A 27,010-nucleotide genomic window follows, 5' to 3' on the forward strand; every position below is an offset into this window, starting at 1 on the left:
GTATATTCCCAGTACCCATATTTCCATTGAATAAATCCAGTGTAACAGTGGTGCCACCTCATTAGAGAAACATTTATAAACCTCTAATGGGATGCTGTCCGGCCCCGCTGCCTTGCCAGCAGCTAGCTCTTGCAATGCTTCTAGCACCTCATTGGCCGTTATATCCCTCTCCAGAATTTCCCTCTCTATCTCATCTAGTTTGGGTCCCTCATCCGGATATTCTCCCCGTGGGATCTCTCCATCCACCTCTTCCTGGTATAATGTCTGATAAAAACGTTTAAACACCTCAAGAATCTCCTGTGGTTCCACGAACTCCTGACCGTTCTCCTGGATAGTCGTTATTATATTCTTAGTAATACCCTGTCTAATTAGGAGTGCCAATGATCTGCCTGCCTGTTCACCTGTTTCATACATTTTGCCTTTATAGGCTTGATACTCAGAGGCAGTTTTTACGGCCATTTGTTTATTTATCTCTGCTTTAACAGAGCTAATTTGTAGCTGGCTTGTTTTCCCATCTCTCCCTTGTAGGATATCGCGGCCATGTTGTTCTTCCGCATCTACCAATCTGTAAAATAGCCTATCTCTGTCTCCCTGCACTTTTTTCCTAATCCATGCAGCATAACTAATTGTTTCCCCCCTTAGTGCTGGATTAAATGTATCCCAAACAATATTTCGGGATGCACTGTAGCAGTTCGTGTCAAAGAACTCTCTGGTCCATTTTCTCAGATGCTCAGCATATGCATTGTCTGCTAGCAAATTTCTGTCAAAGGTCCAGGCCCTTTGTTTTCTCTGTGTCTTTAGAAAATCATAGCTCAAATATAAGGGACTGTGATCTGATAGGACCTTCGGTAGCTTCCTAATACTAACTTTGCTCATTTCTGAAGATGAAATCAGGAAATAATCTAATTTCGTATATTTTTGATAGGAGAAATAGGTATACCCTGGGTTACTCGGTACCTTATTTCCCCATACGTCCAACAGACCATGGGACTGCATCATAGAATGTAAGGCCCGAAAAACCCTTGGCTTCCGACCTGAATACAACTTTTTATTAGTAAGGTCGGCAGATATATTAAGATCTCCACAAACCACCAAAGGGGTGGGCCAGTTAGCCAGTTCTCTTTCTAATAACTCGAAGGCCCCAGGGTCATCCTGGTTAGAGCCATATAATCCACAGATTGTTATACCCATACACATTTTGGCCAATGCCATCTCCCTAATGGGTCAGACTTAGACCGTTTGACCCCACCGAGCCCAGTTTTCCCTAAGATGACTACCCCTCTCACTGTTGAGGTCTGGGAAGAACAAGACAGAATATCAAAGCCTACCATGTTATGCAGCAGTTTTTTCGCCCAAGGAATATGTGTTTCTTGAAGACATAAAATGTCTATAAATTCTGATTTAACAAACACAGCCAGTTTCGGTCTCTTTTTCCAGTCATTAAGCCCCCTATATTAATTGAGCAAATACTAAGATTCACCATTATTGCTTTTGTGCATCTCCTTCACTATTTGTACCAACCGATGAATAAAAACATGTGATCCCAAATGAAACCCATACCCTACTGCCACAAGTGAAAAAGATATTTGTACCATAATTTTTTTTTTACTTTCCCCCCCCTTGCACACCCCCTTGTCACCCCTCAGACCATCCCTAGCCCACCCCCGTTCCCTCCCCCTTCCCTTCCCCTAAGCTTCTCGCACCCTTGTGAAGCGCTCAGACCTTAGTCTGTGCTTGCGATGTTTGCAGTGATACCAGTTTGGGCAAAACACATATATACTATTCAAAGCCCAGTGACCCCTTGCTGAACCCAAGGCATTTTTTTAATTAAGCTTGATTCAAAGTATCAGAAAATAAGGAAAGAAAACTCATCTAAAAAAAACACAAAAAAAATATCAGGTAGGAAGCAGAAGAGAAAAAAGAAAAATGGCCCCATTGACTCAAGCAAACCAACTTCCTAAATAATTTCCCTAACTTCCCAGGGAGGCCATATACACTTGTGCTTTCACCTCTGAGGTGAAGTACTGAGTCCGACCTTCATTTATGATTTTAAGTTGGGCAGGATTGATCAGATAAACTTGAATGTGCTTATCCTGGAACGGTTTAATCAATTGTCTGAGACTCCAGCGCCTCTGACGAAGAATGAAATTGACCAAGAATGTTAACATGGCTCTTGGCTTGTCCCCTCTCCCTGCGCCGAACGGAGTTTGAACGGAGTATAATGCGACCTCTGGATTTCTGCTGACCAATCCCAGTCAGTGACTTCTGGAAGCGCCAGGTTAAATAGATTTATCATATATGCCCTGACATCCGATCCCTCCACCCCTTCGGGTATCCCGAGTACCCGCAGATTATTCCGTCTAAGCCTGTTCTTCATGTCTTCCAGCTTCCACTGGATGTCGATTACCTTGGCATTTTGGGACTCTACTTTAGTGGTGGCAGCGGCGGCCTCTGATTCTGTAGCTACAATTCTTTCTTCGAGGTTAGACACCCTGTCCCCCACAGTAGCACGTGCCTTAGACAGCTTCCTGACCCCGCCCTGCATCTTCCGCCTTGCAGCTTGCGATTTGCGGCTATCCTGGCGTGCTTCCTCGCGATGGGAGAGAATTGCCTTGTGGATGACATCCAGGAGCGGTGTATGAGATGCTAGGCCCTCCAAGTTGGGGCTTCCCTGGAGTGGCATAGAGGCTGAGTGATCCTAGCTTAAGTCACGAGCCGGCTCCTGCCTATTTACTTGGGCACTAGACCTCTTAGCTGGGTTAGGGGGATCCTGGTCCAGATCACTTTCCGAATCAAAGTTAATCTTCCCCTGAGATTAGCTCCGGTCATCAGACCACTCCGCCTCTTCTGAAACCGAGTAAAAACAATCACTGTTCTCTTTCTCCTTTTCTTTGCCATCCATCAGAACCACGGAGGGGGCCCAGACCTCCAAAATGTTCTTCTCCCTGGGTGCCACCTACAGCAGCTTGAGCCAGTCCCAAAACTGCACGACCCCCCTCAGCTTCGCTTTCTCCCTCCGCCACTGCTTCCTTGGAATTATAGGTACTCTGTCTACTTTACCCGGGGTGCCCAACGTATGGGTGCTGGTAATTCTCATTCCTTCCCTCTCTCCAGCCAGGGAGACCTCTACTTGCTCTATTGATGAAGCTTTTTCCCCTGCGAAAGCTGGGAACCCTCCTGAATATTAGCAATTTTTAACACAGGAGAGCCCATACCTGGCACTTGTGCTGCACGTACCTCTGCCTCCTCGTGTGGTCGTAGCATGGTGTTGTCTTCAGTGACAGCAACTTTGATGATCGACCCTCCTTTACTCCTGGAAAACATCCCTGGAATTGAAGCAGGCAGAGGGCGTGTTTTGCTGTAGCCTGCTTCCCCTTCCTTAGCGTCTCAACAGGGGGCGTACGAAGTTTGCTCGGCAACGCATCCATTCTTGGTTCTTGTTCGGATTGCTCCGCTGTCGGGATCTTCCTCTGGGCTTCTGCTGCCAATACCAATTTCGCCGAGGGACCAGCTGCGATCTTCGGCGCCATTCGCTCTCTCCACCTGCTCCTTCCGACACGCCTACCACGCCGGAGCCGGAGCCACCGAAACAGAGCGCCGCTCAACCCTCGCAGCTGCAGGAGTCCAGGTACAGGCGCTTGCGCAGCTCTCAGATGCTACAAAAAACGAGCAGTAGGTGATCAGTAGCATTAGGTTGTATTTTGTTTTCTTTTCTTTCCCGTTGTTGCCTTCAAAACGCTGATGTATGAGGCTTCAATAAACCATGCCCTTCCCGCTAGCACTGCTGAGCGACCACTATGCAGTTGCCATCTTGCTTTTCCCCCCCAGACAGTATACATTATACTCCGCCCCACATGGGGAATACTCTTGCCTAGACTAGTTGATGACACAAGTAACTAATGCCCACTGGTTTAAAGGAGCGACACGCAGGGCGAGGGGAATATCAGATTATTTGCCTGGAGAAAAATACAGTTGCAGGGGACCACGGGGGACAGTACCCTACCCCCCACATTAGATCCCTGGCTCTTCAGAGCAACCAGGTCACAGGTTAAGCTGAGGGAAGGGACATACTACTATTTCCAAGACAGCTTAGAAATGGTAGGCTTGGCCTATGTACTGTGGGAAGCATATGAGACAGTAATGAGAGGCTATGTACAGGTAATAGCTGGGGAAAAAGTAAGTACAACAAATTCAATATGACACCCTGGAAAAAATATTCTAAGACTGGAAAAGAGTGCTCTGGGGAACAATGAGCTGCATGCACACATCAGACAGTAGATCCACATTAAACAAAAAGAGCTGAGAGACATAGTAGAGTAAGTGGCCAAGACACAGGCCAGGGCAACCCAGAGACGACTCAGGGGCTAGGCCAATAAGCTACTAGCATGGCTGGAAAAAAGAGACAAAGAAAGAAATTGTGTATTAAAGGTGCATAACCCACAAAAAGTGGTTAAAAGGACAGGAGATGAAATAGCCTCTGCATTCACAGATCATTACAATACTCTGTATAAGTACACCTCCACTAGGATGATGGAGGACAGCATGGAATTGCTTCTGGACTTACGCCTCCCAAGACTGTCCAGTGAAGAAAGAGAGGAGATGGATAAAGAACTTATGGAAGACATAGTAAGTGCCATTAGAGATTTACAGTTGAGTAAGGCGGCCAGACCCAACGGTATATCGGTAGAATTCTATAAAGGACTGGCCTCGAGAATAGCCCTGCATATGTTAAACATTTATTGGGAGGCACTGGACCAAGTCAGATTGCCAGAGGACCTGAGACTCACCACTATTGTGGTAATACTGAAACAGGCAAGCCACCTACTGATTGTGGATCATTTCGCCCCATATCCTTACTGAACATGGAGACAAAGCTGCTGGCAAAACTCCTGGGGAATAAGCTTAGTACTGTCATTACATCTATAGTCCACCCATACCAATCCGAGTTTATGCCCCACAGGAGCACTAGACTGTACATGCTGCGATTGTAGGGAGTGATGCAAATTATTAAGAATAACCCATTGGAAGATGCACTGCTCCTATCGCGAGATGCTTGCATGGCGTTTGACAACATTGAATTGCCATATTTATTCATAGTACTGGAAAGATTAGGATTCGGCCCCAGATTTTGTGACTGGTTATGACTCCTGTATGCAAACCCATTAGCTAGGGTTCGGGTGAATGGGATGACATCAGGGAGGGTCCAGTTACACAAAGGCTTGAGGCAGGGATGACCGCTTTCTCCTATGCTCTTTGCCCTAGTTCTTGAGCCCCTGGCGTCATGAGTCAGAATGGACCCACTCATCCAGGGAATTGGGGGAGGAACTGAATAGGAGGAAAAAATATTGTTGTATGTTGATGATATATATGGCTATATGCCACCAACCCAAAGTCCTCGATTGGATGAATAATCCATTTATTCCAACTGTTTGGTAGTTATTCGGGATACATTATAAACTGGACGAAATCCCTCCTCTATGTGCTGGAGTAGTCCTACTGGGCAGCACAATTAGTAACTATAAATGAACAAGTGTTTATGGGATGGGAGGAGCCATCATACAGAGTCGATGATCACTATGTGGGACAGAGAAGTTATCTAGCTGCACTTTACTATCAACAAACAAGAAACTCACTACCTCCACACACACAAATGACTGTAAGTGTATGGAGGGAAACAACTACTTTACTAGGCAGGAAAGAGAAGTTGACGGGATGAACACTGTTGTGGGACAGTGATTTTCTATGAGAGGTGGGGCAGCTAAAGGTATTTTGTAAGTGGCAGGTCACAGGGATTGAATATGTAGGGGCTTTATGGAGGGGCAAGCACTGATTGATTTTGAGGACCTAAAAGAGGAGTATCAGAAGACCGATTAAGAATTGCGGCTAAAACATACCTTAAGGAGATACATCCCGGATAGAAACATCAGTGGAGTATACTCCACTTGAAGATAGAATACTTATCGACCCCATGTTAGAGAAAGCCAGTTCCCTAGTATATCAAATAAAATATGAACAACCCCCTAGAACCTCTAACGGCTCTCCGAGAAACTTGGACAGTCGATCTGGTGGCTCTTGAAGAAGATGACTGGACAGAAGCGATACAGAGTCCATTAGAGGTTGCAATTAGACAAGATTTGACCTCACACAACTGAAAATATTACACATATCTTACACCTCAAGGGCACTACTGTAGCGAATAGGACGAAGTGACACAGATCAGTTTGCGAGGGGTTGCGGGGAGGTGGGCACCTTTATCCATACCCTGTGGTCATGAAATAACTAACAGGGGTCATTTAGGAAGTAGTAGACCAAGAGGTCACATTTGAGGCCAAATGGAAAGTTGTATGCATTACCGGAGAAGACATGTGGCCAAAATATTCCAGTATATGGCTCATGATTGCAGACATAGTAGCCAAAAGAAGTCTACCAAGGGAGTGGGGAGCGAACCAACAGCCGAGTGTAGTGAAATAGAAGGAGGATTTCTACTGGTGCTGCACTGCTGAAAGAGTGGTGTTCCATGGCAGATGGTGCCCGAGAAAGTGTGACAAAATTTGAGGTAAGTGGACACAATAAAGAGAGTTCTGAGATAACTTTAGAAGTAATGGGCGGGGAGGAGAAGGGGGACCATTAGACACTGTACCTCACTGAAATGTAATGAAGAACAATTCCATTGATATATTTCTGCACTGTGACATGACAAGGTACATAGATGTTAAGAATAATACTCTTTAGAAATCTGTATGGAAATGATCTGTTAACAAAAACACTGCCAGGCCTTTTGTTAGTTAACTCAATAAAAAATTTGTTTTAAAGAATGGCTAAAGAGTTGTTTAGTTTTCAAGCTTGATGAGGAGCATTGTCCTCATAACACTTATATTTAGGTACTTACCAGGCCAAAATTATGGTAATTTAACATAAATTAAACAAATTAAAAACGGAATTTATAAAGGGTGAAATGGTGATAATGACACACAACACACTGCACACATTCAAAATACATCATAGAACATTGCATGTCCCAACAACACACACAAAATATACACACAATACAACTGTGGCTTATGTCGGGCTCAACAACATCTCACAGAATAGAGGACTTGAGCTGAGATCAGGGTGTGGGTTATAATCATGTGCTTCCACTTGCTTTATTAGTCAGGTATGTCTAATTTTGCCTTTTTCCTCCACTTTACATAACAAAAGCAGACATCTCTGCATAGACTATGCAGAGCTATATTTGGCAGACCATAACTAAAATGTGTCCATAAAGTTACTTGTAGAAATTTATGGTCAGATTTTGAGTCATACATATCCCCATAATCCACCCACGTAATGGACTGGAGATACATACCCCTAATACTAGGTGTAAATCTATCCATGGAGTTACTTAATTGTATTTAGCAGCTAAGCTTTAATTCTGCGTGTACAAGGATTCCCACACATAGATTTAATATTGTGAATTGTGCTCAATGTGCTCCAATAGGGTTTGCACTTCTATCTTAGCTACATAGTTACCTGTCCCCACATAGAGCTCAGAATGACAAGTCCATCAGTCACGGCTGTCAGTACGTTCTGAAACTTCTCATCTTCATAGTCAAATCGTTCTCCCAAAATAATGGAAAAGATGACATTGGCAGCAGCAGGACGAAGACCAATTGAAGGCTCACAGAATTCCTCTAGCAAAGTCAAAAAGAAATATATCATTAGAATTGTGGCAGGTAATCCAGGACAGTCTTTTTCCACATGTAACAGAGATTCTACTTCTGACTTACGTTTGCTTGCTAGGATATAAGGTAGTAATTATAATACTCAAATATTAACTCACAAATTAAAGTTACCATACCTTAGTTTGCTCAAATGTTTCTATAAATAATACGTGAAGAGACAAGGGTGAGAATGCAACATGATGACTTACACATAAAAGGCTAGGACTATTAATCAAACCTATACATGAAATTGTGCTATTTATTTGGATTCACTAACATACGGGCGTACTACTAAGGTATTTACAAGGCAGAATACTATTTCAGTGTAATGAATATATCTCATTTTATTTCCCTCTTTTCAAGTATCCACATGCCCGCCATGCATCCGCCAAAGGGAGGGGTCAACCAAAGTGGAGGTGGCTACCTCCATATACCAAATGTACCTATGCCATACTTTATATTTGAAATAGGAGTCAAAACAACAAAGCTGAAAGGACAAACACAGAAGATGTGATTAGTAACATGCATAGTGCAATTACCATAATGTAAATAAAAAATACAATTAATATGAAATCAATCGTATCAAATTAAAAGAAAAGAAATGAAAAGAAAATCGCATTCAAATTCATTAGACTCTAACAAAATGCAAGAAATGTACAGCAATATTTTCATGAAAAGCCTTGACATAAATAACATCATAAAACTTTCATGTCAATCAATGCTTAGAGGGAAACTATACATCCTCATTCAAAATACAGTGACTAAATCCCTTCTAATAGCCATCTCACCAACCTTAATGGAGATGCCTATTCTGTAAATTTAAGAAAATACTCTAAGTCTAAGGGTACAGCATTAAAGACATATTCAAGCACCCTCGGTTTTACTCTCTAAATCCATTATGTATCTCGACTCAAGGTCATGCAAATCTTTCACTCTATGGCCACCTCTACAATGTCTAGGTATGGCAATCATTACAAAATATTGTAATTATTTATTATCACTTGAGTAAACTCCCAAAAAGTGGCACCCCACGGAATATGTCTTGTCCTTATTTCTGATTGCCCTGATATGTTTCAAGATATGCCTGTATACTTGGTTGATGGAACTTCCTATGTATACCAAAGAGCAAGGGCAAGAAAGTATTGTTGTGTTTCGATTTAGATTCCGTATGCATTTCCCGATTCATGCCCTTATATAGTGTGAGAAGTTGGCCTGATATATGATGTCTCCAATTCTGGGAGAATATGGCGTCGTTACATAGATGACGTGTTCATGCTATGGAGAGGAAGTGAGGAACAATTACATGAATTTGCAACCTGGCTGAATGATAGGAACCCGAATATCAAATTCACAACATCTCACAACAAAAGAGAAATCAACTTCCTGGACCTAATGATAAAACAAGAAAACGGTGAAATCTACACATCGCTATATACGAAGGAAACTGACAGAAATACTTTCCTCCACTTTAATAGCTTTCATCAACGCAATTTGAGAGAAAACCTGCCATTAAGCCAGTTCTTCAGACTCAGGAGAAACTGCTCCAAAAAAGAAGATTATTTCTTCAATGCCAAAGAGCTCTCAATAAAGTTGGAAGAAAGAAAGTACCCAAAGAAGCTACTAAAGCGAGCAATGAAAAGGGCATGGTTTTCCCCACGGGAGTCTCTCCTCACACCAAAAGCAAGAAACAAAGAAACACCCTTGGTATGTGTCACGACGTTCTCCGGGGCCACCAATGATATCCAGAAAATTGTTCGCAAGAACTGGAACACAGTAAAGGGTTTGGAACCCTTTAAAAGTGTACCAATATTTGCCCTAAAGAGAAACAACAACATCAAAAACATGCTGGTGAGAGCAGACACCTACATGCCAAGACAAGAGACGTCCCTCAGGTCCATGTTGAGCTTACCACCAATCCAAGGCCACCGTAAATGTGGCAATTGCGTATCGTGTGAAAGCACCTTAGAAGGAACAAAATTCGAATATGGTAACAAATACATTCTCCATGAAGAATTTACCAACTGTAATACGCACAACGTCATATACGGCATTATATGCCCATGCGCTATGGCATACATTGGAAAAACAAGCCAACCAGTAAAAGCCCGAATCTCACAACATCGCTCCAGAATTCGACACAAGACCCCCAATGCACCAATGGTAACACACTGCTCAGAGAAAGGCCACAAACCAGAAGATTTAAAATGGACAGTGTTGAGACATATTACAGGAAAAAACAGGGAAAACACCCTTTCAAGATTGGAAGCGAAAACTATACTATACCTGGGAACAATGAACAATGGATTAAATGAAATGTCGGAGCTCTCTAATTATAACTAATAAAACCAACTTCTTCACACACTTCACCCCCTTACTAAATGGAACACAGCAGCTGCAAACTATGAGCGAGATAACCCCGTTCGTTAAAAAAAGGAGGATTCAATAAAGTTTTAAAAAAAAGGATTCATAACAACAGATCCCCACCGCATTGATATCCACCCGAGAGAAGTAAAACCATGTCCAGTCACCTAGCAACCAAGCGCGCACCACGTGACTCCACCCAATCTCCATGCAGCTAACTACAGCCAATCAAGCCACTTTTGCCTCCAGAAACACATACCATAGCGGACCGGCGCACGGAGAAGAATATCGAGCAGGAAGCACGAAAGAGACTAATCGCGGAACGAGAAGAAAACCTAGCAGGTATGAACTCAGACCGGACACAAAACCGAGTTCCGCCCTTTTCAAAATAGAGCGCAACACGAGCACAGGCTTGTTTTGCACACAAAAACGCGCCCGTACAGAATAAAGCACATCGCGAGTACAGGCTGCGTTAGGCTCCAGCGCCACAGCAAACATAAGAGCGCCAACGCCAAGGGATCCTTGGAGAATTTTCACAAGCTTTCCATAAACCGCAAAAGGGGCGACACAACAAAGATGATAGGGAAGATAAGATAAGAGCCCGAACAAGACAGATTTTCACGCAGATAGTATTAGCGCTACCAGATAGCGCACAAGCTTCAGCGCTACGTTGGTTTCTAATGAACTTTCAGGGGTTGACCAGCCCTCAAATCACCACAGAAAGCATGGACACAGCACACAGCTCCCATGAGACAGGTCACCCTAAGAGCAAGACTATACCAGCCACTCACAGAGACAGTGAACTTCAGGCGATATAGTGAAACAAAAACCAATATGCTTGTTTTTTTCGCTCTTTACACACAGAACAGACGTCGATATTTGCAACAAAGATACAGAGTTGGGAGAACTGAGCCCATCACTATGGACTAAGAAAACTAAGGGTACGTGATCATAAAGCTCCATAAGCATATTCAGTTGGTTCTAAGTGAAGTGCATACACATACTGAAAACATACTATTATAATTTTCAGGTGACGTCCTACAGCCCAAGCACACAGCCCTGATGAAGACCGCACACAGAATATTTACTTTGTCCTAACCTTAAGACGGTCGAAACGCGTTGGCATCTAATAGTGGATTGGAGATATTGATGCTCTCTTGACCCTATTCACATGAGGAATACTGAATAATTGAACAATCTTTCAGTAGAGCACCATTGTATACAGTAATACCCTCCTACACTACTTAGGACCAGAGACACAGTTTCTAAATGAGGGACTAAATATCTAATCTCCCCAGTTAGCGAACCCCTGACTATATTAAGTAGGACCTATTGAATACCATTATTGCTTCTTGGAATGATCAGAACTAACTAAATGAACATGCACATAATGAAATAATTAGTAGCATGTACAGTGTATATATGTTTTGTGTATAGCTAAATATACTGTGAATTTAAATGTATTTTGTTACAGTTGAATGTATTGTGAATTTAAATGTATTTTGTCTTTTAATAGCAATATATGATTTGTATAATGGAGAGCTATGAAATGAATGCAGATACCAATATACAATAAGAAACATAAAGAAAAAGTCAAAACGCAAGACAGCACATAGTCAATAAAAAGGACTTATGTGATAAAAATAACAAGCGTAATTTATGGTGTCAGAGGTATCCTTTGTGTTATAATAGTCCAATTCTGGGGGCACCTTGTATCAGTCCAAACAATCCCTTATGGTGTCAGGTTGTAAGTCAACCTTATAAGCAAGCTATCCTAAGGGTAGCATGGACTAAGTAGCCTTAAAGGCTTAACTCAGAGGTCGTGTTAAGCAAGCTGTTTTACCAATCACAATCCTGTAATATCAAATGAAAGGACACCACACAAGTTATATATGATAAAAATATATGTATTTATTACTAGAATAATCCTCTGTACTCTTTATGAGTCTAGAAGCACACGCGTTTAAACAAAAGCACAGTTAAACATATAGAAGTTGCACAATTATGGATGAGGCCGTGGGGCCACGCAAACCATATATCAAAAAAGTGGTATAAGTATCTTTAATCGAACAGTGGTCAGGCCTAGGGCCTGGGGAATCGCTGGGAGCAGTCGGGACTAGCAATGCTGAAGTCGGGAAAAGCCCGCGGGATTCGGGTGCAGCGCTTAAAGCACACACATGCACCAATGTAAAGTCAATGGTGCATAAAAGTTATAAAATTACTGTAAAAGGAGACTTCCGCTTAACCTAGAAGGACGAAACTTAAGACACATATACTAGAGGTGTGTACCAGTACAGGAGCACTGGCGATGCTGAGTTACCTCACCGACAGGAAGCGGGTGCATGGGTACGAAGTAGTGTTGGGTTTTGTCACGCAGGTTGCTGGTGTCTGAAGATGAAGATGCTGCAGGCGTCGTGAAGAGAAGTGTCCGGTGTGATCCAAGGGTGGATCGAAGATATAGATGATCTGAAAGCAGAGGGGACAGAGTCTGGGTCACTCAGCAGTGACCAGGGTGGAACCAGGCAATGTCGAGCGCAATCAGATCGATGCTGTGAAGCTTGTCACCGCTGCCACGTGGACTCTGGGGCACCGAGAATGTCCAGGAGTGGATCACGAGCTGTCCCACAAAGGCTCTCGCTGTCGGCGGTGTCGGCTTCCGGATTGGAGCAAACAACCCTTGACAAGCGCAACCCACGCAGGATTCAAAGATCGCTTAATACTCGGACCAGGAGGGTCAGAGCGGATGCTCTTTTTCAGGGAAGCGAGGGCAAGTCTGGAGCAACCAGACTCACAAGTTAGATTTCAAAGTTCGTCGGCACAGGGGCCGCTAGCCAATGGGGAAGCGACCGGACCAACGCATTGAGCCAAAAGATGCAGAAGGGCCCCACGCAGCACTCGGTGAGTGTAGAGGGGTGAGCTACGGTGCAAGAGTGGCTCAGGGCTGGGGCTTCTCAAACCCCAATGCACAGCTTCAAGGGTGCCTCGGGAGCTGCACGGTCAGCGCCTCGTGGTCTTTCCAAGATGGCGGGCCCCACGCTTCAGGTCGCCTCCACGGGTCTTAGCTCTGCAGGGACTGTGGATAGGGCTGTTAGAAGGCAGGCACGCTGGGTCTTGTCAATCTCTGTCGCTCGAGTTCTGGCGGGAACTGCAACAAAGCAAACATCGAGGTGCTGGATGGTGCCTGTTTGCACAGGGTGGTCACTCCTTGACCACAAGGGAGATTCTTCAGTCTTCTACGTCGAGTAGGATGTCGAAGGGTCCAGAGTTTTGATTCATAAGTTTCAGTTAGGATAATCTGAGTGCGTTGGCACTGCTCCCATTCTTATACCAATGTTGGGGGCTGGATTACCTGCTAGGTCCCTCCTATGGGTTGGACCCAGGAAGGGGGTGGTTATACCCCTTTCCCTTAGTCCAGGGTCGCGCTGGGACTGGGGCTGGTGTGTCCCAGAACCGGTTTGACCGGATTATGCAAGGGGAAGCCTTGTGCGCCCCAGGCACTGTCTAGTTTCTTTCAGCCCTCCCTGCCCCAATACACTATCTCCTGTCTGGGGTGGTGTAGCACCTCCCTGCAACAGGAAACCCTTTGTCCAGGCCTCCTCTGACAAGTTTTGGTCAGCAGCAGGAGGTCAGACTTGTGTCGGTGGCAGCAGCATCCATTTTGTGATGCTGAGGCTCTGGTTAGGATTAACGGCGTTTTAGTAAAGTAACATGTCTCCTCCCTCTAGAAGGGTGGAATGCTATCCCCGTCGACAGGACTGTCGAGGGGATAGTATTCCAAATCGTATGACACCTTACACGACATGTTTTGATAAAGCCAAACCAAAGTTAGCACATAATCGCGATGGATTATAATGCACTTAAGAGTATATGGTATGGCATTAACCCGGAACAGCTAAGGGAGTTGTTCCCGACAGATGTAGACAGGCTCAGCTCATGCTTGAGCACCATCTCACGTAAAACTAAGCACTCTGCCTCCAGGATTGATAAGGCCTGCAATAGGAGTGACTTATAGGTTTATATGTGTCCAGATATAGGTTTAGATATAGGTATACTATATCTAAGCAAGGGGTGATTACACCAACTTGCCCCAGCTGAGTGATCAGCCAGTTGTGTCAATTTAAGAACCAGCCAGGGGTGGCAATAGCTATGCTGCAGCCCCTGGCAGGCCTTGGATGCACCTATGCCCTTGGCACCTATAGTGCACTATTTAGGGGCTGATAAGGTGTCCAGTACCAATTTGGTTATGCACCTAGAGTGCATGGAGTCAATTTTAAGGAGAGCAGATAGCCTAGAGTCCTGATTAGCAGGGAACCAGGCCAACTAAGTCAAAAACCAGCTAAACACAAGGCAAAACATCTGGGGTAACCATAGTCAGGTGTCCACCTTCCTACATATAGGTTCAATTCACATTGCCCTTATATAGGCATAGAAATCCAGTCCTTATTTAGGCATAGTCCATGCTACCCAAATACAGGTATAGCTACTTACATCCGTTCATCTATGTCACTACTAATTCTTGGAAAACTAGACTCTTAAGCCATTGGGACTTTCCCCTTGCTTGAATATTGATTTCTCCAAGAACTCATTTATTATGCATGAACATCTATTCCTTAGGGGTTCATTCATGACGTTCATATGTCCAACTTTTACGTCAATACTGGCAATCCTAAACACCTTCAAGGTATAAATATACCTTCACTTGCTATGGCAAGGCACAGTGCGGTTTGACTACCTACATGCACGCGGCTCGCCACAGCAAGTCCCGAAGGAAGTCATCTTCCCAACTGACGCACTGACCAGACGCTGTCATCCTCCTCGCCGAGAATTCACCTCCAGTGTTTCTGACTCCCCTTGTGGGGTGTTAGAGAATCGAGTCCTGGGAAAGAGATACCAACCTCTCTCATTCTAAGGTGTGGATCTCATTAGAACCTAGAGAACCTTTTGGCAACTCTTGGCATAACTAAACCAGACTAAGACAGTACCTACTTCTTCCCTCGTACTAGACTTAGGTTAGGTACACTGGGATAGGATTATTTCGTAGCACCAGATGAGTATTTTAGCCTGTGTTATTTGTGTATGTATTTTAACGAATATATGTCATAGCTACACAACATGCTATTACAGTATTATTTTATCTTACTGCTAACGCTGTTCGTATTATACTTCGCATTCTGTCTTACGATTGTATCAGTTCATATCTATTGCATGAGAAAGAAGACTGTTCAATAAACCATTTTTATTGAAACGCCCGTCTCTCTACTTCTGTGAAAACTCTGTAGAAATGAAGCATGCACGATTGACTGAGTGAAACGGTTATCTATTGTTTCCACGACTCTGAAGATATTGTTCTGACTCTAAGGGAAACAAAGTTGTCATGTTTATGCGGTTGTCAGAGACTAATCCCTTCTCGTTCATTCAAGAAAGTTTCTAGTGACCTCTGAGTTAGCTGGCACACACAAGTAATGAACCCGTTTAGCGCAGCGCAAAATCCGCCTGTTGTGGGCGTTCTATTGCGTGGGTGGGACCGCGACGGCCAAAGGACGTGCGCAGCACTACTGAGGTAGTCCTCGTGACGGCCGTTGACCGACGGCAGCAATGAAGGGGTTAAGTTTAATGTACTCGATAGAGACCTCAGTCCTATGTCAAATCTATAGTGTATATTATTCCAATGCGCAGAGCCTATTTGGGATATAGGAACTACACTACATGGCACCCAACCGTTTGGTAAGGCACTAATTTAACGCTAGATACTGAAGTAACTCAGTCATGCTTTTCTCAGAGACCCCTACTCATAATACTCCAATAGACATCTGGAGTGGCTAGGAATAATATCCGCCATAGTTGAGGAGGATGAAAATCCTATGTGTTAGCTTTTTGGTTTGTTCAACGTTGAAGGATACAGTGTTCCAAAATATTGTGCACCTTATCTTTGTTCCCTTGAATCTTGCTCTGCAATTTTTCATTCAACAAAATGTCGCTAAATGGGGATAATAACACCAAAACCGGTGGAGCTACAGGTGATAACGCCGTACAAGCTTTAAATCATACAGGCTTTACTTTAACCAATAAGAATGCTATAAGCATTCCTGCAAATTTAAGGAGAGTCATCACTCTAAAACTTATAAAACATGGCCTAACACCAAGAGGAAGTAGAGCAGTTTTTGTGATAGAGGCACATGAATATCACCAGACAGAGGTATTCTATTCATGGATAGTATTCCCAGAATCAAATCCAGTAACTAAAATGTTTCACTTCTACAAAGAAGATGATCCACCAGAGGAATATACAGCCTGATTCATCAAGCCGAATTGCGCTCGCAAAGGGCCAGATTCTGAGAATCTGGCCCTTTGCGAGCGCAATTTTTGCATTTGGGATTCATCATCCCAAATGCAAAAATCGGTAATTGCTAAATCGCTAAATTGCGAGGAATTACATTTAAGGAATCTCTATTTGAGATTCCTTAAATGCAATTCATGAAGCATTTGAAAATTGCGAAAATGCAATTTTGGGCCTCTATTTACCGAGAGGTCAGACCTCTCGGTAAATAGCAAAAACTTAGAAAAATGCTTTTAAAAGCATTTTTCTAAGTTGCATGTTGCACACACACATGTCCTTTGGACATGTGTGTGCGCAACACCTGTTTCAATTTGCATTTAAGGGGTGCTCAGGGTGTCCTTTGGACACCCCTGGCACCCTTTAAATCGCTATCTTATTTGCAAGTAGCAAATTGCTAATCGCAAATAAGGAATACTCCCCCTTTTGGCCCATAGGAATGAATGGGGAGTTATTCCTTATTTGCGATTAGCAATTTGCTACTCGCAAATAAGGAATGTGTAGGAATCGCTATTTATTTAGCAATTCCTACATGAATACCGTTTTGCGAGTCCTTAATAGCGATTCACTATGAATCGCTATTAGGGGCTCGCAAAATGGCCCGTTGATGAATAAGGCTGATATTCCTTTTGGGAATATTGAAATTCCACTCACATACCAGGAGCATGACCTTGGATATTGAAATTCCACTCGAATACCAGGAGCATGAGCTCTGGTTTAAAGGCGCCCTAAAACATTCAAATGACATTACCGGGCTTGGTCCACTAGGTAGACTAGGAGCAACATGGCCGATTTTAGCCGGCTATACAACTCATCCTGACATTGAAGAAATGTCAGATATAGAATTACTTACTCAACAGTTAATCAGAATTTATAGACAATTGGTTCAATATGTCATGCAGACTCTTACAGTCCAACCACCATTATTTATTCCACAAAAAACATCTCACCAGGAAGGGGAATACACTAAAAATCACACCACAGACTTTACACACAGTCAAGGGTAAACTACCCACAAAACATGAACAAATTCCGTTCTGGATAGCTCAAAAAAATTACTCAAATCGAAGTGGTATTTCCGAATACTAGCCCTCATGAGATGCATAGAATTTTAACAATCTGTTTACCAATGGGGATCACACCACATCTGGAGGACTGCACCACTTGGGGTACAGCTGTCTGAAGGTCTTTACTAAAAACACTCCTACCTCTCCTAAAAAGAAGTGAAAAATAGCAAATAAACTACCAAAGAGAAGCGTTCTCATTCCTGAGGTAGGTCTCCTCAAAAGGAGCCCTCTAAAAGGAGGTATAACCTCAGGAATAGGTATAATTTGAGAAACCTGACAGGTATCAAGATACTGATAAACGTTCCTCTTGTACCTTTTAGATATCGTCACAGACAACCGAAAGGAGAGGATGGTCTGAAAACAAAGAAGAACGTCTGAAGTCCAAAGACGATCAACACGTTCAGAAAAGCAAACAAAAACCTCAACTCACCAAGAAGAAGGTAGCAGATCTAAAAATCAGACACGCCAAGGATCTTGAGGACACAACTCAAGAACGTAGAATGGGCTCAGACAAGGTCGGACAGAGCAGCAGAAGTAACAATAGTTCGCCAGACCGTGAAGGGACTTCTGGAAACAGTGGACTTGAATGAGTACATTCAAGTTGAAACTGCAGACACCAGGGTTAGCTCTCCACATAAGTTATATGAAATAACACTTCGGATGGAGGGAGACATATCAAGAAAAGTGAAAGCACTCTTTTGGGAGTGACTTTCAAAGGATTATGATAAACTTCTGGCAGAACAGGACTGGCCACCAGAATTTGTCAGTGAGTGTCCACATGGCGAAGACATCATTATTCCAGCCTTCTCTAATTATGTTCCAGTACATTTAAAATATACTTATGCCAGGAAATGGGCAGTCGTCCAAGCCCCAGCATTATACAAAAGTCATGTAGTATGGGATGAGGATTCACCTCACCATAACATCTAGTTAAAAAATCAACCAACTGCACAAAGGCAGTACCCAGTTTAGCAAGAAGCTAAAAAACAGGTCAAGGAGATCTTAGATCAACTTGAATATCAAGGGGTGATTGAAACTTGCACCTCATCAATGAACAATCCTTTGTTTCCTGTTTCCAAACCAGATAATACATTTTGTCTAGTTTTGGATTACAGACACTCAAACTCATGTTGTAAAACATTGGCGGTGCAAAATGCACACAGTAGAGCATTAATGAATAACATTGTGCGTAAAAAATATAAAACCACATTGGACATTTCAAATGGTTTCTTTTGTCAAAACATTGCACCTGAAAGCTGGTATTTGAACGCTTTCTCAATAATGAGGACACAGGGTCAATTCTGTCATCTCCCTCAAGGATTCAAGAATAGTCCTTGGTTTTTCTCAGCAAGAGTAACAGAGTTACTACAAACTTATGATGACGAGGCATTATCATATGTCGATGATATCTATCTGACAGACGATGACCTGAACATGCACTTGAACAGGGTGAACACCATTATACTAGACTTTGCCTCTGAAGGGTATGAATTAAATTTCAAGAAATCAAAGATTGCCCATCTCAACATCCTTTTTCTAGGATATGAACTTTCAAGTCAAGGCAAAAGTCTGGCAGCCAACTTTTTAGAAAAATGTGCGCTCCTACAACCTCCAAAAATGCTGAAAAACTTACAGTTGATTCTAGGTTTCCTGAATTTTGGAAGAACCTACATTCTAAACTACGCAGAAAGGGTTAAACCACTTAACAAATTAATCAAACCTGATTTTAAAACAGTACATTGGACTCAAAAACACACAGAAATTGTGCGTTCACTCCAAATAGACATGTTAGCAACTAAACATTTACAAACACGCATAAAAGTACACAACTCAGTGATCGGAATATTTCCGGGTCAATGCGGATTTACCTACTTAACTTTTAATGAAGGTGAAAAAGTACCAATTGCATACAAATCGCATTTGTATACACAAGCAGAAATTAAATTCACTTCTACATAACAAATTCTGACAGCAGTTAAAACCGCTGTAGCAAAAGAAAGAGCCCTAGCATAGGCGAAACACATTATGGTCCTAACACCTATACCTGCCTTAGAGGCAGTGACAAAAGCGAGCATTCCGAATGCAAAAGCTTTACATCCGAGATGGATACAATGGTTTAATGCTCTTGCTGCAACTGATGTTGAATACGTTTTTGATCCTTATTTGAAAACACAAGCATTCCAGCAATACGAACAAGAATGTCCTCTGCCTACTGAAATTGTGCCTCTAGAAGAGTATGAATGTATAATTTATAGTGATGGATCAGCACAACCCACTACGGTAGGTAAACAAGCCTATAGCGCAGCATGCGCAATCGTTTAAGGTGGTATGCACGATGGCAAATTCAGACCTATGGTCACGAAAACGCAATCTCTAGGAGATTGTCCAGCTCAGCGAGCTGAACTACAAGCATTCATAATGGCACTTGAAAATACGGATCGCGAATTCCCCACACTCATACTGTGCAATTCCTTCTAATGTATTCAATCTTACAATGAATATTTACAGAACTGGCTTCAAACTAGTTTAAAAGATGCAAAAGGTTCCACAATCAATCATAAAACTCTTTGGGAACAAGTAGTTCAGTTGCAAAATGGGCTACAAAAACCTCACGTGATACACACGCTGAGTCATCAACGTCATGGCATTCACATTGAAGGGAATTCATTGCCTGATGAAGCTGCAAAAGGGGCTGTGCAAACGACTTCCCTAGCTGCAATCATTTGTTCAAAAGTTAGAATTGACAGTGAAATAATGCTGGCTGTCAATGCGACATGCAAAGGCTGCGGTGCTGCGTTACCTAAAGGGTTTCCACTCAAATACTCATATATAACTGATACAAACAATGTTCCGTTTGCTCAAATCCCTGGAGTGGGGGATAGGGTAATTCCAAAGATGGAACATAGATTAGGAATTATCCTAGCAGCAGATGAATGGCTCGCCTCTGCTCATGCAGGTGTTTCCGCCACAGTATCATTATTAAAACAGAGGTACTGGTGGCCAGGCATTAGTAAACAGACCCGAAACTATGTTTTGGGTTGGGAAATATATCAAAAGATAAAAGTCTCTACTGTGAAACGTCCTGCGCAGACGCCCCTGTTGATTTCAAAAAAACCATTAGCGTGTGTTTACCTGGACCACTGTGGTCCCTTACAAAGGGATGGTAACTATAAGTATATCCTGGTCGCAGTGAATTTGTGCTCAAGGTTCCTTTGGATGTGGCATCTGCGCTCGGCTGACACTCGAACTGTTATAAAAGATTTGTGAGTCTTTATTGACACATACACAATTGGCACGCTACATTCTGACCAGGGCCCTGCATTTAGCTCTCGAGCTTACAAAGAAGCCATCGACAGTTTGGGCGTTGCATTGCGGTACTCTAGTCCGTTCCATCCTGAGGGAAATTTGGTTGTGGAGAGAAAAAAACGGGACATAAAGCAATATATAACAGCCAGGGTATTAGGCTTGGGTGACGGGTGGGTTAAACATCTAATAAGTGTCCAACGTAGTCTTAACAACTTTCCAAGAAGTTCTCTAGCGGGTATCACTCCATTTGAGGTCCTATTTGGACAAGAATGTTGGTCCCGGACCTTGATTGTCATACAGCAGTGGTGGATACTAAAAAATTTGATATCAAAGATCGTTTGGCTTTTTTACAGGACTTAAATGAACTAAGAACGAAACAAAGCAACGTGTTCCTGAAGCCACCCACCACTGGGGAAAACCACCCGTCCCAGCAAGACCTGTCTGGATCCCAAAGCTTGGTGATCTAGTCAGAGAAAAGGTCGCGGTTAAGAAGGAGTTTGGGCCTTCTTACAGACAACCAGTACCTTTCCTAGCAATCCACGGATCAAGAACAGTTCTGCTGCTGCCCCTTGCTGGTAAAAAGGAGAACCGAGTTGTGTCGATAGACCTGATCAAATCACACTATGTGGCCGATACTAAATAGTAGGCCAAGTGGACTCCGACAATGTAGCAGACACACTCTGCTAGCTACAATCCAAGAGATTCAAACTAAGAGACTCATCATCTTTGAAGATTCTACAGTGAGAAAAGAAGGACTATGCAACAAAGCTATGGAACTCGTTCCTCTTAAAACCTAAATAACAGTTCATCCTGAAGCACCTGTCTACAACGAAGTAACAAGTGATCTAGTGGTTCCAGCAATTTCAACAAATGCAGATGCAATTCCAACCATTGACAGACCTGCCTCTGGCTATTTCATTAACTTTCATACGTTTTCTGAAGATCCCAGTGAACCTGAAACAACGCCAGAAAAAAGAACTTTCAAAGAACAAGCAACATACTTTTTTCATCACCTGAAAAAAACTTATCTGGTTTCACCATGGATTGAACTATGGATTGTTTTGGGAATATTCTTCTTTCTACTTTGGTTAGCTCTGGTAATAACTTTGGGTATGCTGATAAATGGAAGATATATCCAAATGGACACAGCAAGTAAGAAAGTCAGCTTACTTCTCCTGCCACACACATCATCCAATCATGAACAAAGAGACTTGTCATCAGTGAACATCACAGCCGTTCCTATACCGGATGGTAAAGTTTCGGACAGAACTGAATATGACGTTTTTGGCCCATTGGAGCTGTTGAAGATTCCAAACCAATTCAAGATTTCATTAAGTGACTTTATTACTTCTGGTACCTTTTCTGATGATTGGGACTTCAAGACTGTTAATAATATGATGTCTGATCTAGAAATGTCAGCAGTATTCACAAATAATGAATGTTTAGAGGGTTCGTCAGACTATGAACAAATGTATTGTTATAACCATTATGGTCATCATTTTTTGCACAAATCTGCAATATTAGAAATGTATATATATAACCAATGGGAACATTGTCCTACGCCTCCAAAGGGTAGCCCAAAAATGTTACGAATAAGTTTCCATATTTTTAGGGTTCAATGTATCGAATGCAGAAACATTCTACTTTAGAAATGTAAACAGAACAGGAATGAGAAATATGTTGACCAATACAAAACAGATTTATTCTGCAGCCTTTATTGCCCAACTGTCTAGACAAGGGTTCAACTTTTGGAAAGACACAATTGACACAAAATCAGTCTGGGGTTCTACAGATTGGCAAGTGCAGAGGGTAGAAGCTTTGTTTAGAGCCTGTATCATCCCTGAGCAAATTATGGTTTTGAATGACACTGTCCAACAAATGTCTTGCCTTGGGTTAGCCAAGATCAAGGACTTGAACACACCGACCATACCAATACCTGCAAGTAATAGCACTACACGGGGGAGGTCGACGTACATAATATTTTTCATCACAACAGATCAGATCCATTTTGGAACAAATGGTTGCTCTGGCCCCTAGACACAAATAGCGGTCAAAATTGATTCCTGAACAAAACTCAAGGTTTCAAAGTAAATAGGCCAGACCCAAGATATTTTCAAAGACAGCATCCTAGCGCAATAACAACATACAGTGTAGGGAAACTATGCCTTGGTTGGCTAAAGACATCTACACTACAGGATGTAAAGCAACACTTATCTTTACTTAAAGATGGCGCAGATCTTAGGGAATTCCTTCTAGGACCAAGAAAACCGTGTCAAAAACATTTCATATATGCCGGTATATATGCTGCATATAACAAATTATGGAAGATTTCCCAAGCAGAGACTGCAGAACGAATACGAGAAATTGATTAATGTAGAGAAATCTCTCTCTGTAGTTGACAATGCATTAACAACTCTGTTGTCCAGGATATATTCATTAGACAGCATTGTATCTTCTGCCATAGACATCATGGAACAAGTCTTGGTCATGCTGCGACATGGTCAGTCTCAGTTACGTTCTATCATGCTATTAGGCTGGACGCTACAGAACTTGCGTGCAGGCTATGTGCCTTAGCGTTAATCAACACTACGTCACTGTTTTTAGAATTCAATCTCACTGATAAACAGATCAAACTGGCACAAAGAGGAGCAGACTACATGGTGCTGAGCATTGAAACACTGGAAAGATTACCATTATCAGTGGCTGAGAAACCAGCTACTGAATGGATAATACATGGTAAAATCACTCTGCCTGTTACACATTTCCATTTTCAGTATTGCCTAAAACACATACCAGCAGGCAAATATGAAAGGTTGGGTAAAGAATACACCAAGACATCCTGGAATTTACCATACACAGAGATGTTGGACTGGGGGGCGTGAAGTGTTTCTTAGCGGTTAAAACTGTGAAAACCCACTAAGCGGCTCTCTCCTTTGCCAGGGTATTAATTTACACAGGGCCTGCGATGGTTTCGCCAACAACTTATCCTGTCACCTGCAAGGTTCATCAGCTGCGGTGAGTGATCCAATTTTTGGACAACTTTCAATGGAAGTTACCTCATGTTGAATGATCACAGTTGCTGTGGCATGTTGCCAGGTATTCCTTATGTAGTAACTGTGTCATCCAGGGTCACTTGCTGTATGCAACTATTTTTTCCACAAACCAAGACAGACAGGGGGTCGCCTTTATGGCCTTCACTGAACATCTCTTCTATAGGAATTGACACTCTAAGCATAATGAAAGCCATTCTTTTGCAAAAAAGTGTGCCACTGACCTCGGCCAAAGAAACCTATGATCTACAAGTCACAAGGACTTCTGCCGAGATACATGCCCTTCTGAATTCAAACTGCCCTATACATTTCTCAGAAATGTTGGAACGTATCTTAAACATGTCTGATACGAGAAGTATTATACATCTCTTTAAGAACGTATGTTCAGGACTGTTAGCACCTTTCAAGCAGTCCTCTGAATATTTCCCAATTTCGTGCACTCTGTGTTTGGTGGACTGCCACTACTTTTTGGACTCATTGCAGGGATACTATTTTTGCTCCTACTGTTACGATATGGCAAGCCAAATCACCAACACCACTTCAAGCACCATAGAGAGCGCTCTATTGTAGATGAAGTGTCGTGAGTGCATCGTTAAAATTCTAGGTTTACCTCATCTACGAGAATTAAATACCACATGGTATCTATCATTCAGACCAATCGGGCAAGATTGCATCTTACCTGTTCTATGCTGCCTGCTATGTGGTGAAGAATGCGTGCTAGACATCTGTCCAACACTCCCATCAGTCATGCCTATGGATATCGATACTCTGCTTGAACCGGTAACGGCCCATGCTCTGTGTTGTACCCAGCGGCTACCAATTCTGATGATGGCAATTATTGAGATCTCACAGACGCAAATTACTACTGCTGAGGTACGAGAGGAAACAACAGGCACGCAGATAACATCCGATACGAACATTGCTGATGCGACCAATGCTGATGGCGATGCTTCACATCTTCTAAACGAGGTAATCCAACTTTCGCCTACAATAATAGACAATTTATTGTCTACAGACATAGAAGATTTCATGTTTTCTCCAAACCCTAACACTGACTTTTGATTTTGGCACACAGTGTTCTGAGAGACTTTGAATTTGATCTTCATTTTTTTTAAACAAAGAACGTTTTCTTATGATTCATTTTTTTTCTCCAAATTAGTATTTTTCATTTTTTGGCACACGTAATCTGCTTATAGTAGAAATATTCATAGAGAACACGAATTCTTTGAATACTCCCAGAGACAATATATGACCTTGTAAACAACTGAATGAATATGTTATTTGACATGAAATGGTTTTGCCCTTTTTTTTCTGTATTTACGAGCCATTTCATAAATGTATATATATATGGCTTTAATATGTACAGCACCACTGCATTTTATGCATCGCAACAGCCAATGCATTTTCTACAAATGTATTTTTTAAGACATTTTCTTAGCCATCCATGTGTAGCTAGGTTTTAGATATGTGAAATATGTTTAGAATTTAGTAATGTTGTACAAAAGAAATTGGAGTGGGTGCTGTGTTTCGATTTAGATTCTGTATGCTTTTCCCGATTCATGCCATTATATAGGTACAATTCACATTGCCCTTATATAGGCATAGACATCCAGTCCTTATTTAGGCATAGTCCATGCTACCCAAATACAGGCTTGGCTACTTACATCCGTTCATCTACGTCACAATGAATTCTTGAAAAACCAGACTCTTAAGCAGTTGGGACTTTCCCCTTGCTTGAATATTGATTTCTCCAAGAACTCATTTATTATGCATGAACATCTATTCCTTAGGGGTTTTTTCATAACGTTCATATGCCCAACTTTTTACGTCAATACTGGCATCCCTAAACACTTTCAAGGTATAAATATACCGTAACTTGCTATGACAAAGCACGGTGCGGCTCAACTACCTACTTGCACAAGGCTTGACACAGCAAGTCCCGAAGGTAGTCATCTCCCCAACTGACGCACTGACCAGACGCTGTCACACTCCTCACTGAGAATCCAGCTCCAGTGTTTCTGACTCCCCTTGTGTCGTGTTAGAGAATCGAGTCCTGGGAAAGAGATACCAACCTCTCTCATTCTAAGGTATGGAGCTGTTTAAAACCTAGAGAAACGTTTTGGCAAATCTTGATATAACTAAACGAGACTAAGACAGCACCTACTAATTCCATCGTACTAGACTTAGGTTAGGTACACTGAGGTAGGATTATTTAGAAGCACCAGATGAGTATTTTAGCCTGTGTTATTTATGTATGTATTTTAACGAATATATGTCATAGCTACACAACATGCTATTACAGTATTATTTTATCTTACTGCTAACACTGTACCTATTATACTTTGCATTCTGTCTTACGATTATAGCAGTTCATATCTTTTGCATTTGAAAGAAGACTGTTCAATAGACTTTTTTTATTGAAATGCCCGTCTCTCTATTTCTGTGCAAACTCTGTAGAATAAAGCATGCACGATTGACTGAGTAAAACAGTTATCTAATATTTCCACAACTCTGAAGATATTGTTCGTACTCTAAGGGAAACAAAGTTGTCATGTTTATGCAGTTGTCAGAGACTAATCCCTTCTTGTTCATTCGAGAACGTTTCTAGTGATCTCTGAGTTAGCTGGCACACACACGCAATTAAGTTTAAAGTACTCGATAGAGACATACTGACCCAGTCCTATGTCAAATCTATAGTGTATATCATTCCAATGCGCAGAGCCTATTAGGGATATAGGAATTACACTACAGTATATATACAGCATGGTTGGTGTTACAGTGGTATGCCCCCACAATTTCCATGGGTTTCTTTCACAGCGGGGAGCAGATGATATCATATTGGTATACTTTACACTTGTTGCTCTTAATAAAGCCTCTACTCATATTTAACCAATTTGATCTTTGTATCACCTCTGGACTGGATTTCACCAGATCATCTCTCATATATCTTTTCCTCCTATATGCTATCCCCAGTCTCTTAAGGACAAACTAGCCAATTATAGAGTCATTTTTATTCAAGTACCAACTTTGAATTATCATTCTCAATCTGCTTTCTTCCCTATTGTATGTGGTTACAAATCTACCTGTATATGCATACCCAGAATTCTTAATACTTTTCTTATTCTTTTTTTTAATGGTTAATACAAGATTTTCTCTATTTAGTTGCCTAGCTCTAAGTTGGGCACCTTC

The 27,010-nt window shown here is 42.2% G+C and overlaps 1 protein-coding gene across 1 annotated transcript in view; it reads right to left on the minus strand.

Annotated features, from left to right (window-relative positions):
* Positions 1–27,010, minus strand: part of LOC147692374 (cytochrome P450 2G1-like) — a 643,102-nt gene that overhangs the window by 324,883 nt on the left and 291,209 nt on the right. The window contains exon 4 of the mRNA XM_086938598.1: positions 7,513–7,673. Within this exon, the coding sequence (XP_086794724.1) occupies positions 7,513–7,673 (161 nt within the window). The remainder of the gene's footprint in view (positions 1–7,512; positions 7,674–27,010) is intronic.

Source organism: Lissotriton vulgaris, chromosome 9 (genome assembly GCF_964263255.1).
Source record: "Lissotriton vulgaris chromosome 9, aLisVul1.2, whole genome shotgun sequence".
Taxonomy (NCBI): Eukaryota; Metazoa; Chordata; class Amphibia; order Caudata; family Salamandridae; genus Lissotriton; species Lissotriton vulgaris.